The following is an 18,201-nucleotide window of genomic DNA, read 5'->3' as shown; positions in this document are numbered from 1 at the left end:
AGAAAACATGAACACATCATTACTTACATTTGCATATTTTGCAGCAGCCATCAGGGGTAGTCTCTGTTTCATCCTTTGTGAAAGTAAAGAAGAAGGATTTGTATTAATGCACAGATGACAATCATGAGTAAGAATATGAATTAGCGTTAATGAAACGGGGCAGGCGACGCTGTGATGAGCACTGCATGAAGCGAGGGATGACTTACTGTCCCCACCATAAAAGTCTTAAATCCTTGTAGTCTCATATAAAATTACCAAGTATTTCTTATTACTAATGTTACAGCAAGATTGATTTCATTCTCTAGACATTCCTGCAACTTTAGTGAAAGTGATTTGTTGTATTCTTCCTTGCTCCTCTTTGTTATTTTAAACTGCATTCAATCAATGAAGAATTGATTAGAACTTACCAGATCACACTCTCCCAGGCTGTACTCGGGACATACTTTTTTAGTTTGGACTGCAACAAATTGATCTTCAATTTTTTCACATTTGTAATGGCTGCAATTATCGAGTGGCAGGATGTCATCAACCTAAGATTTTATAAGAAGAGCAAATAATTAATTTTTTTCATTGTGATCAAGTACAGTGTGTTTACTTAAGAAATGTCTGAGCTAATTAAGTTCTCGCAGCTTAAAGATTCTCAGACGCTTCTGAAATTCTTTAGAGTGGCAGAAGTGAAATTTTGCACTGTGGCTAGCTTGAAAGTGCAAATCCTGGATCTGAACACTCAGACGACAAATTGGAAACCATTGCCTAGGTAAACCACACATATCAATAATTTGTTATTCCAAGTAAGAGTTCAATTCAGAAAACTGATGTGCTGTTTACAGAGCGATTTCCGTATTAATTAGATATTTACTAGCAAGGGACATGAATTGACTCTTAGCTGTTGTAACCTGTACTGCCTGATAGAGAGAGATGAAAATGAAAGGAATACTTACACTGAGCACTTGAACAGTGTTGTTACTTAGTTTGATTCTGCAAGCTACTTCAGTACACTTCCCACAGCACTCTCCATCCTCAGTCACATATTGCTGACCCTACTCACAAGGAGATGAAAGGGAAAGTATGTTGAGTTGGTGATGGAGAATTCTAGTCTTCATGTAATTGAGGGCTGACTGGGCAGCCTCAAGGGTCTGAACTCACCAGTGGGCAAGATGTTTCACATTGAACTGTCTCACAATTCACAATATTTGCCTTAGTCACTGGATCTGTCTGAGAAGTGCAGGTACAGTTCTCACATGAGTTGGTTACTGTTGACGTTCCAACCTGGAAGACAGAAGGGAAAAAAAATTCAAATGGCAACAGTTTTATGTAATGTATAGGCAGAGTTGAAAGCATTACTGAGAACCATTAAGGTTGCTGAAATGTGAGTGCAACTGAGTTGTTTAGCTCTGAACTTAAAGTTGCTTGGCTTTATGCCTTGCAAGAAAGCACACATTAGGAGGAAACTAAATGAAGCAATATAAAAAAGTAAATTAATAAAATGCAATTAAGACTGGTTTGTACTGCTGTTTTACCAGCTTTTCAATGCTCCGTTTAAGATTTTTTTCACCCTGTAATCACATTCAGTGGTTATAAAACAATTATAATTTACAAACTGAGATTAAAACAATTGGATATATATGCAGATGCATAAACAGAGATACAAATTTACACGTGGATTTTAGTCTTTCTGAAATGTGTCCCCAAAAGGCTCCAGTGCTAATTTTAAAATTTTGATTAAATGACCTAAGTACCAATTTTAGCAAAAGATTTAAGTATCAATAAAAGCAAAAAGCCTTGCTTTATTTTTGAAGGTTCTCTGGGCTTATTTCAAAGATTGGTTGAGTTTGGGATATTCATCAACTCATTTAGAAAATTCATTAATTCCAGAAGTGGAAGAGAGCTTACGTTCTTGTTTTATGCTACATGTTGAGGAACTCTGCTGTGACAATTTTGGTTTTCACATTAGAAAAAAAAATAACTTCCAGTTAAAGGCTAGAGATAAAAAAATCCCATGTACTGGGTGAAGACCCTTCTCAAAGGCTTTTTTTTTTGATAGAAAAGGTGTACATTTCACTTCCAGCAATATATCACTATAAGTATAACATTCTCACCGTGTACATTTTACCGTTAATCACACAGGTGCCAGGTATTGGTACTGAAAAACAAACAAGAAAATAGTTCTGGAGTAAACTCAAATTGTGAGACTCCTTGAGAAGTCAAGATGTTATCAAGCTTTGTTAGTAACATAGAGATTATGGAAAACTTAAGTCCTCCCTACATGCTTAAACCTCATACTTAGTATAGTTGACTGTTTAAGTAAAGTTTATTTTTTTAAATTCAAGAAGACTTGAGGAGTAAAGGCTTCAATCCCAAGCTATGCATGAAAAATCTCATTTTTGCCCTTTTGATATCAGGTTCATTTCAAATTAGATTAGTTGTTTCCTCCTTGAATCTTGGAAGTCAAATAACCTTCAAAGATGCCTTTGTTATAGAATCTTTATGGCTTCTCATAGCATGGCTTGGATGGAAGATTGACTCCAAGTGAACAGGTATTGTTACCATACATAATTTGACAACATGACAGAGCCCATTCATGTCTCTCACTGAGCTACTTCAAACTTGTTGTTCCTTTGTTTTGACTTTCCGGTTTTGAGCTCAATTTATGGCTACCTTTTGTTTTTATTCTTTTACATAAATATGTGTGTATAAAAATACATGTACATAAAAATTTATGTATATAAACATATATAACTGATTTTTAAATTTTCATGAGCATTCAACAACAGTGTAAGTCTAATTATTATTTTTCATATATTGACAATTCAGTTAATGATTACAATGCACTTTGTATTACTGCTTCATGGTACTTGCTTTTGTAGTTAACTGCTAAGCTTTCTGGTGGCTTACTCTTATGTTTATGCATCTTAGTTTAGCTACAGTTAGGCTAATGTTAATGTGCTCCAATGTTACATTAATAACATTAAATAAAGTGCATTCATAACCTTTATGATTACAGATACAGGGATAGTTCAGCTACACAGACCACTTGAAGTTTCAAAGTATTATCCTGCTCTCCCACCCATTACAATTCTCTCAGCAAACTTAAGTGAAAATTACATTTTGTTTTTAAATAAACTTCTAATGCATATTTAGCCAAAAATTGATGTGTGTTCACTGAGCCAGAACAATTTAAGGAAAGTTTTGCTGTTATCGTGATACATGAAAAACTTGCTTAGGTACTAAGAGAAGTGCAAATGTAATTTACCAGAGTCTTCAGCCTCGTATTTATATTTGTATTTTTACTACTTACCACATTTAAATGCAGGACAACACGGATCTTTTGTTGGTACAGACACGGAAACAAATCCTGTATCACAAATTTGTGTCTGATTTGTTGGGCATGGGAGCGGCTGGCATTGTATGGTGGCAGTGAGGGGGTCACAGACACACTCCTGGCATTCACTTGTCCAGTTCTCTCCAGGCTGAAAATATGTAAATGGTTTATTCTTAAGTGCTCTCTCACCCTAGTTGTTCTGTTTCAACTTGACATAGACTCCCAAATTTGGTAGGGAGTTCAGATTAGAGTTTTCTTAGCATATGATTTCAGGCCTTAAGAGCAGGCAAGCTGAGAGCCACCACAGAATTGTCTTCTGTGTAGAAAGAATGAGATTTTCACACTTTTGTAGCTGGTCTACTTATTTCTATAACATTTAAATGCCTTTGATTAAAAAAAAAAGAAGTCTCTGCCATGGTATTAGTGAGCTTTTCCATATCCAGATTAATTAAAAGTCTGGTAATGCCTGGGTGAAGAATTGTGTGCTATCAGTTTATTTGTAACATGACCGACTTTGTTACTGAAATACATGCAAGTTGGTTTGAATTGGCTATTAGCGGACAGGAATTGGCCTGGGTTTGCAATGGAGATATATTAGAAAGTAACGAGGGGAACCACCTTTCGTGGAGGATTGACATCAGTACAGTTTCTTTCTACTGAAGTTGTTAGGGATGTTGCTGTGGTTGGTGAGACAGAGGAAAACACATATTCTGTGGAAGAGGCGGCTTGTGTAGTAGTTTCTGAGGCAACTGAAGTGAAAGGAGTTGTCACAGGACATGGCCCCTGGAATGGGTGAATTTCGCATTCCGTGCTGCAAAGTGCGTAAAAATTACAGCCAGCCCTATCTGTTCTGTTGTATACCACTTCCCCTGTAGAAGAAAATCGGAGGAGAAATTAAAGGACAAACAAAAATACATAGGGAAAAAAAAAAAACAGTAAAATATTGTGAAAATATAAAGTGTATTTATGTTTAAAAAGTTCTATATATAGATAATTTTGAACAGTTATCTTTAACTGAATAGAGTATTATGAGTTTATATTACTTATGAAAACTTTTATAACCATAATATAAGACACTTACCAGGAGAAAACAAATTACCAAACACATGACAAAAACATGGAGTTATTCTGTTTGATGTAACATATGTTGTTTCTGTTGTGACAGGTATGCTGGGGGAAGAACTGAAGATTGGAGAAGTACTTGTTGTAACATGACTTGATTGTGATGTACCAGTTATAGTCACTGTTGAACACAAGACATACTTTAGTTTGCAGCACAGGATTTTGATCTCATATTTTTAATGTATTGGAGAGGATGATGCAACATGTCAGCAAATCAGGCCAACGTTATTGTTGCATTTAATTTTTTGAACTACTGCTAAGTGGAGATTGTGGAAATATTTTAGATCTATGATGAATACTGTCTGGGATTTGGCAAATCTTACAATACTAAGCTCTAAAGTTTTAAAAAGATTCAGAGTTGCCACTATGTCCCTCAAACTGAGGATAATTAATATCAAGCTGTGGGGTCCACTCACACACTTGTCTAACATGGGCAGTAGCAGTAGAGGAAAAGTTAAATGAAAAAGTAGTTTACGTGTTGGAAGAAATAGGACTGATAGGGGAAGAAGTCACAGAAAACAGCGATGCCAATTTTGTTCTACTGAAATAGCTGTTTGTTACTTTTCCAGAGGTAGACAATGACATACCTAGGCTGCTTGTGGTAGTGAAACCTGGGGGAAAAACAGTAGTTTGTCCAGTGGAAGAAACAGATGTCGGAAGAATAACGGTACCACGTATACTGCTAGTCATTCCTGAATGGGGAAGGGTGGTGGGAGTAGTGGGTGATGTTGGGGCCTGGGTGGCCACAGTGGAGGTTTCTGCTGGAGCAGACGTGGCTGTGGATGTTTTGGTGATTTCAGTGGTGGTGGTCCTGGAGGTGCTGGTACTGGTGGCTGCTGAGGTGGGCCCTGTAGGTGTGGGTGTGATGGCGGTGGTGCCTTGGGTTGGAGAGGGAGAGGTTGTGGTGGTGGTGGTGGCCCCAGAAGTGGTCGTGATGACAGTGGTGCCTTGTGTTGTTGGGGCAGTGGTACTTGGGAGAACCTTGATGCCAGCAGTGGTTGTTCTCTCTCGCTTTGGGAGAGTGGCAGGAGTAGTGGGTGATGTTGGGGCCTGGGTGGCCACAGTGGAGGTTTCTGCTGGAGCAGAAGTGGCTGTGGACGTTGTGGTGCTTGCTGTGGTGGTGGTCCTGGAGGTGCTGGTACTGGTGGCTGCTGAGGTGGGCCCTGTAGGTGTGGGTGTGATAACGGTGGTGCCTTGTCTTGGCAGAGGAGAGGTCTTGGTGGTGCTGGCCCCAGAAGTGGTCATGATGACGGTCGTGCCTTGTGTTGTTGGGGCAGTGGTACTTGGGAGAACTGTAGTGCCAGCGGTGGTTGTTCTCTCTCGCTTTGGGAGGGTGACGGGAGCAGTGGGTGATGTTGGGGCCTGTGTGGCCACAGTGGAGGTTTCTGTTGGAGCAGACGTGGATGTGGACGTTGTGGTGGTGGTCCTGGAGGTGCTGGTACTGGTGGCTGCTGAGGTGGGCCCTGTAGGTGTGGGCGTGATAACAGTGGTGCCTTGTCTTGGCGGAGGAGAGGTGTTGGTGGTGCTGGCCCCAGTAGTGGTCGTGATGATGGTCGTGCCTTGTGTTGGAGAGGGAGATGTTGTGGTGGTGGTGGTGGCTTCAGAAGTGGTCGTGATGACGGTCATGCCTTGTGTTGTTGGGGCAGTGGTACTTGGGAGAACTGTAGTGCCAGCGGTGGTTGTTCTCTCTCGCTTTGGGAGGGTGACGGGAGTAGTGGGTGATGTTGGGGCCTGTGTGGCCAAAGTGGAGGTTTCTGTTGGAGCAGACGTGGATGTGGACGTTGTGGTGCTTGCCGCGGTGGTGGTCCTGGAGGTGCTGGTACTGGTGGCTGCTGAGGTGGGCCCTGTTGGAGAGGGTATGAAGCTGGTTGTGCCTTGTTTTGGTGGGGGAGATGTTGTGGTGGTGCTGGCCCCAGTATTGGTAGTGATGACAGTCGTGCCTTGTTGTGGTGTTGGGGCAGTGGTACTTGGGACAACCGTGGTGCTAGCGGTGGTTGTTCCCTCTTGCTGTGGGTGGGTGGTGTGAGTTGGTGCTGTCGTTTGTGTTGCTACGGTGGAGGTTTCTGCAGTGGAGGCTGTGCTGGCGGAGGTTGTAGTAGTGCTTGTGGGTGCTGAAGATGTCTGGCAGTGTTGACGGTCACAGCACTTCACCTTGACCTCGTAGTCAAAGCACATGGGATACTTTCTGATCTGATCCTTGTTTCTGCACACAAGCCCAGTGTCAAGACTGCACTGCAATTTCTGTCCCAGGTCGTCCAGATGCCTGTGAGGGTAATTTTTAGCACGGCACTGGATGTCTTCTGGCTTGTCGCAGAGTGCATAACCAGCACCGCGGATTTTCTCAAACGTCTCTCTGTCTCCATTTTCGCTCCCAGGGCTCGGCGAATCCAAGTTAAACCACTGCGTCCAGGCACAGCGGGGCTGGCAGCTGCCTGTGGTGCTGGTGGTGCTTGCGGTGGTGGTGGCTGCTGAGGTGACTACTCTTGGTGTGGGTGTGATTGCGGTGGTGCCTTGTTTGGGTGGGGGAGAGGTCTTGGTGGTGGTGGTGGCCCCAGAAGTGGTCATGAGGACAGTGGTGCCTTGTGTTGTTGGGGCAGTGGTACTTGGGAGAACCGTGGTGCCAGCGGTGGTGGTTGTTTTTTGCTGAGGGAGGGTGACGGGATTAGTGGGTGATATTGGGGCCTGGGTGGCCACAGTGGAGGTTTCTGCTGGAGCAGAAGTGGCTGTGGACGTTGTGGTGCTTGCTGTGGTGGTGGTCCTGGAGGTGCTGGTACTGGTGGCTGCTGAGGTGGGCCCTGTAGGTGTGGGTGTGATAACGGTGGTGCCTTGTCTTGGCAGAGGAGAGGTCTTGGTGGTGCTGGCCCCAGAAGTGGTCATGATGACGGTCGTGCCTTGTGTTGTTGGGGCAGTGGTACTTGGGAGAACTGTAGTGCCAGCGGTGGTTGTTCTCTCTCGCTTTGGGAGGGTGACGGGAGCAGTGGGTGATGTTGGGGCCTGTGTGGCCACAGTGGAGGTTTCTGTTGGAGCAGACGTGGATGTGGACGTTGTGGTGCTTGCCGCGGTGGTGGTCCTGGAGGTGCTGGTACTGGTGGCTGCTGAGGTGGGCCCTGTAGGTGCGGGCGTGATAACAGTGGTGCCTTGTCTTGGCGGAGGAGAGGTGTTGGTGGTGCTGGCCCCAGTAGTGGTTGTGATGATGGTCGTGCCTTGTGTTGGAGAGGGAGATGTTGTGGTGGTGGTGGTGGCTTCAGAAGTGGTCGTGATGACGGTCGTGCCTTGTGTTGTTGGGGCAGTGGTACTTGGGAGAACTGTAGTGCCAGCGGTGGTTGTTCTCTCTCGCTTTGGGAGGGTGACGGGAGTAGTGGGTGATGTTGGGGCCTGTGTGGCCAAAGTGGAGGTTTCTGTTGGAGCAGACGTGGATGTGGACGTTGTGGTGCTTGCTGTGGTGGTGGTCCTGGAGGTGCTGGTACTGGTGGCTGCTGAGGTGGGCCCTGTTGGAGAGGGTATGAAGCTGGTTGTGCCTTGTTTTGGTGGGGGAGATGTTGTGGTGGTGCTGGCCCCAGTATTGGTAGTGATGACAGTCGTGCCTTGTTGTGGTGTTGGGGCAGTGGTACTTGGGACAACCGTGGTGCCAGCGGTGTTTGTTCCCTCTCGCTGTGGGAGGGTGGTGTGAGTTGGTGCTGTCGTTTGGGTTGCTACGGTGGAGGTTTCTGCAGTGGAGGCTGTGCTGGCGGAGGTTGTAGTAGTGCTTGTGGGTGCTGAAGATGTCTGGCAGTGTTGACGGTCACAGCACTTCACCTTGACCTCGTAGTCAAAGCACATGGGATACTTTCTGATCTGATCCTTGTTTCTGCACACAAGCCCAGTGTCAAGACTGCACTGCAATTTCTGTCCCAGGTCGTCCAGATGCCTGTGAGGGTAATTTTTAGCACGGCACTGGATGTCTTCTGGCTTGTCGCAGAGTGCATAACCAGCACCGCGGATTTTCTCAAACGTCTCTCTGTCTCCATTTTCGCTCCCAGGGCTCGGCGAATCCAAGTTAAACCACTGCGTCCAGGCACAGCGGGGCTGGCAGCTGCCTGTGGTGCTGGTGGTGCTTGCGGTGGTGGTGGCTGCTGAGGTGACTACTCTTGGTGTGGGTGTGATTGCGGTGGTGCCTTGTTTGGGTGGGGGAGAGGTCTTGGTGGTGGTGGTGGCCCCAGAAGTGGTCATGAGGACAGTGGTGCCTTGTGTTGTTGGGGCAGTGGTACTTGGGAGAACCGTGGTGCCAGCGGTGGTGGTTGTTTTTTGCTGAGGGAGGGTGACGGGATTAGTGGGTGATATTGGGGCCTGGGTGGCCACAGTGGAGGTTTCTGCTGGAGCAGACGTGGCTGTGGACGTTGTGGTGCTTGCTGTGGTGGTGGTCCTGGAGGTGCTGGTACTGGTGGCTGCTGAGGTGGGCCCTGTAGGTGTGGGTGTGATAACGGTGGTGCCTTGTCTTGGCAGAGGAGAGGTCTTGGTGGTGCTGGCCCCAGAAGTGGTCATGATGACGGTCGTGCCTTGTGTTGTTGGGGCAGTGGTACTTGGGAGAACTGTAGTGCCAGCGGTGGTTGTTCTCTCTCGCTTTGGGAGGGTGACGGGAGCAGTGGGTGATGTTGGGGCCTGTGTGGCCACAGTGGAGGTTTCTGTTGGAGCAGACGTGGATGTGGACGTTGTGGTGCTTGCCGCGGTGGTGGTCCTGGAGGTGCTGGTACTGGTGGCTGCTGAGGTGGGCCCTGTAGGTGTGGGCGTGATAACAGTGGTGCCTTGTCTTGGCGGAGGAGAGGTGTTGGTGGTGCTGGCCCCAGTAGTGGTCGTGATGATGGTCGTGCCTTGTGTTGGAGAGGGAGATGTTGTGGTGGTGGTGGTGGCTTCAGAAGTGGTCGTGATGACGGTCGTGCCTTGTGTTGTTGGGGCAGTGGTACTTGGGAGAACTGTAGTGCCAGCGGTGGTTGTTCTCTCTCGCTTTGGGAGGGTGACGGGAGTAGTGGGTGATGTTGGGGCCTGTGTGGCCAAAGTGGAGGTTTCTGTTGGAGCAGACGTGGATGTGGACGTTGTGGTGCTTGCTGTGGTGGTGGTCCTGGAGGTGCTGGTACTGGTGGCTGCTGAGGTGGGCCCTGTTGGAGAGGGTATGAAGCTGGTTGTGCCTTGTTTTGGTGGGGGAGATGTTGTGGTGGTGCTGGCCCCAGTATTGGTAGTGATGACAGTCGTGCCTTGTTGTGGTGTTGGGGCAGTGGTACTTGGGACAACCGTGGTGCCAGCGGTGTTTGTTCCCTCTCGCTGTGGGAGGGTGGTGTGAGTTGGTGCTGTCGTTTGGGTTGCTACGGTGGAGGTTTCTGCAGTGGAGGCTGTGCTGGCGGAGGTTGTAGTAGTGCTTGTGGGTGCTGAAGATGTCTGGCAGTGTTGACGGTCACAGCACTTCACCTTGACCTCGTAGTCAAAGCACATGGGATACTTTCTGATCTGATCCTTGTTTCTGCACACAAGCCCAGTGTCAAGACTGCACTGCAATTTCTGTCCCAGGTCGTCCAGATGCCTGTGAGGGTAATTTTTAGCACGGCACTGGATGTCTTCTGGCTTGTCGCAGAGTGCATAACCAGCACCGCGGATTTTCTCAAACGTCTCTCTGTCTCCATTTTCGCTCCCAGGGCTCGGCGAATCCAAGTTAAACCACTGCGTCCAGGCACAGCGGGGCTGGCAGCTGCCTGTGGTGCTGGTGGTGCTTGCGGTGGTGGTGGCTGCTGAGGTGACTGCTCTTGGTGTGGGTGTGATTGCGGTGGTGCCTTGTTTGGGTGGGGGAGAGGTCTTGGTGGTGGTGGTGGCCCCGGAAGTGGTCATGAGGACAGTGGTGCCTTGTGTTGTTGGGGCAGTGGTACCTGGGAGAACCGTGGTGCCAGCGTTGGTGGTTGTTTTTTGCTGAGGGAGGGTGACGGGATTAGTGGGTGATATTGGGGCCTGGGTGGCCACAGTGGAGGTTTCTGCTGGAGCAGACGTGGCTGTGGACGTTGTGGTGCTTGCTGTGGTGGTGGTCCTGGAGGTGCTGGTACTGGTGGCTGCTGAGGTGGGCCCTGTAGGTGTGGGTGTGATAACGGTGGTGCCTTGTCTTGGCAGAGGAGAGGTCTTGGTGGTGCTGGCCCCAGAAGTGGTCGTGATGACGGTCGTGCCTTGTGTTGGAGAGGGAGAGGTTGTGGTGGTGGTGGCCCTGCTGGTGGTCGTGATGATAGTCGTGCCTTGTGTTGTTGGGGCAGTGGTACTTGGGAGAACTGTGGTGCCAGCGGTGGTGGGTGTTTCTCGCTGTGTTAAGGTGGTGGCTGTAGTTGATGATGTTGGGCTCTGGGTTGCCACAGTGGTGGTTAGTGTTGGAGTTGATGCGGTCTGGTAACCTGTCGTTGAGAGCTGTGAAGTCGTTGCTGTAGCTGAAGTTTTATCCATAGGAGTCGTTCTTTCTCTAAGTTTCGGTGACGTATTTGGTACTTCAGTTTTTTGTGCTTCAGTTTCTTTTTTGTGTGTTGTTGGTTTTGTCTTCGTCTCTGTTGTAAATGGTGTTGATTTTACAGCAGTAGTTGTTGTGAATTGTCCTATATTTCTTGATGTTGTAGTTTGTATTTCTGAACATGGTATGTAGCTGCAGCATGAGATTCTGATTTCATAATTATAGCAGTGTTTAGATTGTTGGTCTTTGTTATTACATATTAATCCTCTTCTTTCACTACATTCTACCGTTTGGTTAAGATTGTCTATTTCTGTATCTGGGTGTTCTTTGGCTCTGCATTGAACACTGTTTGGCTTTTGACACACACTGTGTCCTTTATCTCTGAGATTTTCAAATGTTTCGTAATCTCCACTGTTCTCTCCTTTTTCAGGCTGTCTGGAATCGTACCATTCGGACCATTCACATACATTCTTCACACATACAGTTGTCACTGGTGTTGCCGTTGTCATTTCTGTAATCAAAAGGAGGAAATATAAGTCTTGTCTGTTCTTATTAAAGAAATTGCCAGTAATAAATTATTCATGTTCCATATATTTTAATGTTGTATGTAGTATTATAAATGTTAATGTAGTATTTTAATTTTAATGAACTTGCTTTGACACTCTTGAATTTAATTTCTAAGGTAAGGTTTTTATCTCATGTCTGTATTATTTTTCTAGTGGTACTTTATGTGACATTTAAAAATTGTAGTTAAATATAGCTAATATGATATCCTTTATATGGAATATTAATACATAGGATAATGTGATATCAGAATTACTACAGTATGAGTAAGAGGAGGTTTTAGTCTCTTTAGTATTATCTCTGTACTGATTTACACTTAACTGCATAACTACACAGGCTTTAAAATATTTATAGATGTTAATAACTTTTCTACTTATTTTAATATTATAACATGCAGTATAAATATAAAATATTAATTACATATTTAAGACATGTATTTTATATACAATACATTATAATATAGAATTGACATGTACTATATATGAAATATGTAATCTGATAAGTATTTTCTACTTATTTTAATAAGATTTCTTTTCATATTCTTAGCATTATGAAGATAATCTTGTGGAATATATACCCCTTTCTTTATATGAATATTACTTAATAGAAGACTTAAAGTTAAATATTTAGCTCTTGTGGTAGCATTGTATAACTTTGTGGAAATATTTCTCACTATTTCTCAGAATTGCACTGTCACAATAATGAGTTAACTGCAGGAATAGTGTTGAAGTATACTGCAGGAGTAGAAGGAAACTGTTGACTTGGTTATTAAATGCAATTAAGAAAGGTTTCAAAGAATGGTTTTAGATAATTTGAGCATTCCCTTAAACTGGATTTCTGATCTTCAGCTTGCGCTAATGTGGTCAGTAATTTTAAAAATGGCAGTGATTGTCTTTTGTGTTTCCAGAAGTTGGTCTAGAACTGCAGGTTTTTCTTTGCAAGGGAATGAGGAGGTTCTCTAGGGAACAATAATTATTAACCTCTGTTATTTCTTTCCCCTGGAAAACACATGGTGAAACAGTGAACGCAGTTTGTAAGAAATGCTGTACTCTTTTCTACATCCTTGATTATGGTTGTCTTTAGCAACTGAAGCTGCCTGTTGAATTGGTGGCTCCAGCAGTAGTCAACAGTTTCAAGTAAAATTACATGCCATTAACTGATGAAAAGGGTCTCCCTTTCAGGCAATTTTCAGTCCATTCCAGAGATTTTTCAGTTATTTCAAAGAGTATTCATGCATACCTGAAGCAGTAGTTGTGGGCTGACTTACAGTAAATGTAAATGGGGTTGTTGTAAGTAAGACACATTTAAAGATATTTCTGTCTATTGTTCCATTGACATCGCATGTTGCACTGAAACACCATCCAGTTCCATCTGTGGTGTTGTAGATGAGTTCACCATATTTATAGCTGTTTCCTTCATAAATGCAGTGGCATGCTGTAATTCAGAAGAAGAGTATTGTCAGGCATCTATGAAAAAATTATATCCAGTATTTTAATTTTAATAATTCTTCTTAGTTGTCTTACCTTTATCATCATACTTGCACTGTAAACCTTCTGATGTGCATTCACTGCAACAAACATAAAAAACCACTAATTTTTTGAATATGAGATAACTTGGTTAATCATCTTTCTGCCAGATACTAGCATCAAAAAACAGAACACTTTATTTGTGTTTATTCCTCGAGTGTCCAGTTCATGTTGGCTTCTTTTTTTTGCCATTGTTTTCCAAAATCTTTCTTTATATTAAACCCAAACTCATAAGTAAAAGTGAAGTGAAATAGTATGCAAAGCTACAGGTCCTAAGGAACTCTTTATTTCTTTCCTCCTTATCACTTTCCTTGCACTTTCAATGTTTTTGTACTAAAAAGCAGGCAAAAAAGGGAAAGAGTCTAAGTACTACAAACAGTATGAGAATGTAGTAAAATCCTTGGAATCCTTGGAGACCCCTCATAGATGTCTATACTCCTGGAACAATATTTTTCTTGCCATAGGAATGGGAAATTGAGAAAGGCTGTTCATAAAGGACTTGCTGTTCTTATTGTATCTTTATGCTGAGGATTTACAGCATACTCAGGAACAAATTCAACAGAACATAAAATCACGTAAGAACTTCTTTCTACTAATGTAGTAAGAAAACTGTCATTAGATAAGCAGGCATTATTTTTACACAGATAGCATGAAGTAGTCCTGTCATGTAATAGGAACATGCAATTTCACACCACTGTTTTGATCAGTTTTCCTTGTACACAAGTCTGGTACGTTAAGTCTTACCATAAATGACATTCATCCCGTCTATATATCTTTCCATCTTCATTATCATAACAGTCACAGAGACTAACACACTTCATCTGATCCTCATGAAAATATGGCTTGTCTGGTGGGCAGTTAGGGTAGCAGCCTGAAGGAAGGAAAAGGACATATAGAAGGTAGAAAAGATGAGAAGGAGATACAGTCAGCAATAGCTTTATTTGTGCAGGATGTGTTTGCATGTCTTGTTGTTAATAGTCATAATTTTTACTATTTATTTTTTTCTGATAATTATAGGAAGTAATGCAGAGCTAGCATCAGCAGAGCCCACCCACACGGACTCAGTCCTAGAGATGTTTTTAACTCCCATTTCCATACTTCGTTCGTGTGGATTCAGTGATGTTGAAGAGAAATGAATGGTGCAAACGCAGCTGATGGGGGAAATGCACTTCATTAAAGACCATTAAAAATATAATACAATGTACCCACTTAAAGGTACTTGCAACTCTTTTTACCTTCTAAACCTGGCAAGTTATGGAGGCATTTTCCACTTGGGTTCCTACAGGTCTTCATACAGGAGGCTCCACAAGGCTTATAGTGCCATTCACATTCCCCTTGTTGGTTGTAATAATCACAGAACAATGCTAAGGAGAAGCAGAAATTTAGACATGTTCAGAAAAAAAAAAAAAAAAAAGAAAAGAGCTTTTTTTGACTCATGTCTGTTCATCATATCCCTGAAATGCTGCTTGAACAGTCTTGAAAACTGTGAATTAATAGGTGAAATTTTATGACCATCAAAACAGCTCAGTGTGAAAAGTGAGAAGTCTACACAGTGAGGTTATAATGCACATATGTAAGATGCCCAGCACGTGTGTTCAAGGCTGTCAGTGAGGCACTGTACATTTAACTACAGTCTCAGAAGAAGCGTTTATGACATAAAACTCACGACAGATTGATGGGGTTCTCCAGGTTATGCAGACACCAACTTCACTACATGCTTGAGCATAGGCGGCTACTGCTGTACAAAAGCAATCACAGTCTCCTCCAGTGTCACATGCACAAGCATCTGTCACACATGCTTGGTAATATTTTGCTGGTTCAACCTGTTATTAAAAAGAAATGCAATGCTATACATTCTGCCTTCTAAATTCTTTCTTAGCTTTGCTAAGGTAATTTTCTTAAAATTGTAATATCTCAGAAGAAAGGTCTACATCAGTAATTTCATTTTCTTTTGTTTACATGCACTGTTAAACACCAAAGGTGATGCCAGGTGATACATCCAAACCATGTATTGACAGATTTTTAGACTGCCAGGCTTGTGTCCTAGTGGAAGATTAGATTCATGTTCCCAAGCAATATTAGGCAACTGCACTTGAAAATGAAGGTCTATGCCAGTGGGATGAAGTAAAGCAATAGGAAGAGCATGGAGCTGCTTTGCATTTTTTGTATGTATTTCGTGTCAGATAGAGGCTATTCTGATACTCCATTGCTGTGCTATTATTTCACTGAGCTTGTGCATGTATTGTACATGGTATATGAGAATTTTTATTCAAGTCACACTACGAGAAAATACATAGTAATTATGAAAACATTGTTCTTTTGTACTAGGTCAATATTTCCTATGAACTACATGTCTTTTTATTTCTTACAGGTGGGGACTATAAGTCTGTCCCATTGAGTGGGATTCAGATTGAAGTTTTCTGACACAATTCAAAGTGAAACATGCTGATGAATTAGGCATGCATGTTAAAATGTATGAGGATGTCAGCTTCAATAATACACAGACCTAGTCTTCACGCAGTAAAATTCTGCCCTGGTAATACCTGAGAGTGACAGGCAGCAAAGACATTGCTGTTGATGATGCTACACTGCTTCTCTGACCAGGACTTTCGATAAGGATTGGTGGAACATGGGTCTGTTATGCTGTGAGCATCAGGACATGTAGAGGATACTTTCCAGCTGTTTCCAAACTCTAGGACATTCTCTACCACAGACTGACTCCTTGTAGTAAAGTCATTGATGCCGTTGCCATCGTAATTTCCACAGAGGCCACAGATCTGGCCCTGCAAAAGGAAGTAAATAAAATAATAATGGATGTGAGAAATCTTGAAACAACATCTGAGACTGAAAGGATACTTGAAATTCAGCTCTTAGTATGGTGCCATTACATTTTACCATTTCTGAACATTTTCATCCTCTGTTTCCCTAGCAACAGAACACACCCGCTAAGGCTAGGAGGATACTGCTGTTGACTTTTCTTCTTCTAAATCTGAATAATAAAACCATCTTTGTCATTGTAACCCTTGAACTATGTGTTTAACAAGGAAATGAGGACTCACAGTTAGCCAGCTAAGCTTTTCATTTAATCCTTGTTTTATACAATAGATGCACATATAAAAACAAACCTTAGAAAGCTGTCATAAATACCATCAGTCTAGCCACATAGTGTACTCATTGAGTCTTTACTGTTATGACTCCTCACAGGTATAAAAATAAGTGATGTTTTCCTTGCACATCCAGAAATATCCCTCATCATAAATTTGTGTATCTGTAAAACTGTGATAGGCTACAATATATGCTATGCTTTCTCTATGAATTTAAGGTACATACTTTCTGTATTAATACCATTTTTATAAAGTGCCAGTGGTTGAGTGAGCAAAAGAACCTATGATACTGAAATAAGTTTGTATATCTAGTTCTAAATTACATTTAAATTACACATCTAATTGAAATGTCACTGTGGTATACAATAAGATAGCAAATTCCTAATTTACTACAGTTTTTAGTACTTATATATCATAATCTAGGAGAAGGAGTATGACAACAGGAATACATTTTCCTTATCACTTGTGTAGGTACATGCTTGAAAAAGACATGGTAGCATTTTACAAGTGGCTTTCACTCATAATATTTCACTTCCATGTTCTTGAAGTATGATAATTTGATTTGTGTGTCAATGAGAACCAGAACCAATGGATTACCTTCAAGATCAAGACTCCTCAAATCTTTTCTACACATGTAGCTATTTAATTTTAATAAGGTCTGATAACCTTTACAGAGATTCAGTGGGTAATTTTAACAAAGTCAAGTCTGAAAAAGGTTTGCCAACCCAAGTTCTGTCAGGTCAAAGGGGCACTGAAAACTGCCTGCAGAGCTCAGAAGAGCAGCAGGATGATGACATGGCTTCCTGAGACACCAGAGGAATGAAAAACAACACAGAATGTCCTGCAGGAATGCTGGAGACATCACCTGTTTGGGGTCTTGGCAGGGTCTCAACAAAATTCACACCCAGTCCAAATCTGGACTGTAAATTGCCATTTAACTGCTAGTTCCGCACCTTAAAATCAGGGCTGAGCTTGATGAAGATGCTGGTTTTCTTGTCCCACATGAGGATCAGTCCGCTTGTGGTCTCAATTACCAAGTACATACCCATATAGCGGACTGCATATGGCACCTCATCATTCTGTCCTCTCTTTATGACACTGACCTGCTCCTCACCAAGTATCAGTTCATAGCTCTGAAACAGGAGGAAAAGGTGATAATTAACTCAGTAGCTGCAGCTGTGATCTTACACATGTTTTTCTGCTTTTAAGAGTACTACAGATGGCTTATATAGTAAAAGCAAATAATCCAAATATGATCAATCAAAACTATATAATTCAAATCTCAGGTTCCTGGAACTGTGGTAAAAAGGTATTTTAAATGGTGTAGGTCAAAAAAGGGTGTTTTGGCAGTCTTGGAGGAACTACATTGCACAGAATAAAATAATCTTCTGACATGATAAGATAAATTTCTGCTAAAGACCATTTTCCTGTAGATCTGTAGTTTGCCCAAGGGCGGTGTAAGATAGGGTGGGAAATAGAAAAGATAGAAATCTGGGAAGCTCTACCAAATATTTAGCTTGAATCTGATTTAAGTTTAATTTACAAGTTGATTTGCTTTTAAAAATACTTTTCCAACTTCTTTGAAGCTATGGATATCTAAGCTTCTCCTAAGCCCTATACAGATACAGAACAAAACTGGTCTGTATGCGAAACCTTCTTACCTCTAAGAAAACTTTGATAGATTTTGAACAAGTTGTCCCAGTGTTGCCACAGGGAATATTTTCAGTGATAACCCTGAAGGTCCCATTGGCTGTGCCACTCTTCCCACAGTGGTCCTGGGTAAAGAATAACATTTAAAAATGTTTTATTTTTGTAGACAGGATGAAGGCTACGTCTCATTTACTACTGCTGATTATCAGTACCTGGACTAGTGTGTATTCACAGTTTCCATTGAAGCTGAACCTTTTGTCATCAAAGGTGTTATAATGACCATCTCCATAAACAGCACAAGTGCCCGGACAGTGATCTTTGGTGCATTCCCACCTCCTATTCTTGCATACACTAGGGATGAAAATAAAACATTTTTATAATAAAACAACTCACTGCTTTGTGTAAACATCCCAACTACTCAGTGTTTGTTTGGCAACTCATCCCTGGTAAATGTTACATCGATTC

The 18,201-nt window shown here is 42.7% G+C and overlaps 1 protein-coding gene across 1 annotated transcript in view; it reads right to left on the bottom strand.

Moving 5' to 3' along the window:
• Positions 1-4,380: 4,380 nt before the first annotated feature.
• Positions 4,381-18,201, bottom strand: part of LOC104357061 (mucin-5AC) — a 30,108-nt gene continuing 16,287 nt past the window's right edge. Inside the window, exons 21-30 of the mRNA XM_042784875.1 lie at positions 17,949-18,087; positions 17,748-17,861; positions 17,040-17,219; positions 15,526-15,765; positions 14,649-14,805; positions 14,218-14,346; positions 13,727-13,853; positions 12,980-13,023; positions 12,696-12,890; positions 4,381-11,403 (exon numbers count right to left, since the gene is read on the bottom strand). Coding sequence (XP_042640809.1) covers positions 4,916-11,403; positions 12,696-12,890; positions 12,980-13,023; positions 13,727-13,853; positions 14,218-14,346; positions 14,649-14,805; positions 15,526-15,765; positions 17,040-17,219; positions 17,748-17,861; positions 17,949-18,087 — 7,813 coding nt within the window. The 3' untranslated portion in view covers positions 4,381-4,915. The remainder of the gene's footprint in view (positions 11,404-12,695; positions 12,891-12,979; positions 13,024-13,726; positions 13,854-14,217; positions 14,347-14,648; positions 14,806-15,525; positions 15,766-17,039; positions 17,220-17,747; positions 17,862-17,948; positions 18,088-18,201) is intronic.

This window comes from Tyto alba, unplaced genomic scaffold, assembly GCF_018691265.1.
Source record: "Tyto alba isolate M040663 unplaced genomic scaffold, T.alba_DEE_v4.0 Super-Scaffold_8, whole genome shotgun sequence".
Lineage (NCBI taxonomy): Eukaryota > Metazoa > Chordata > Aves > Strigiformes > Tytonidae > Tyto > Tyto alba.
Note: the sequence above shows the minus strand (reverse complement) of the source record. Positions and strands in the feature narration are given on the sequence as shown.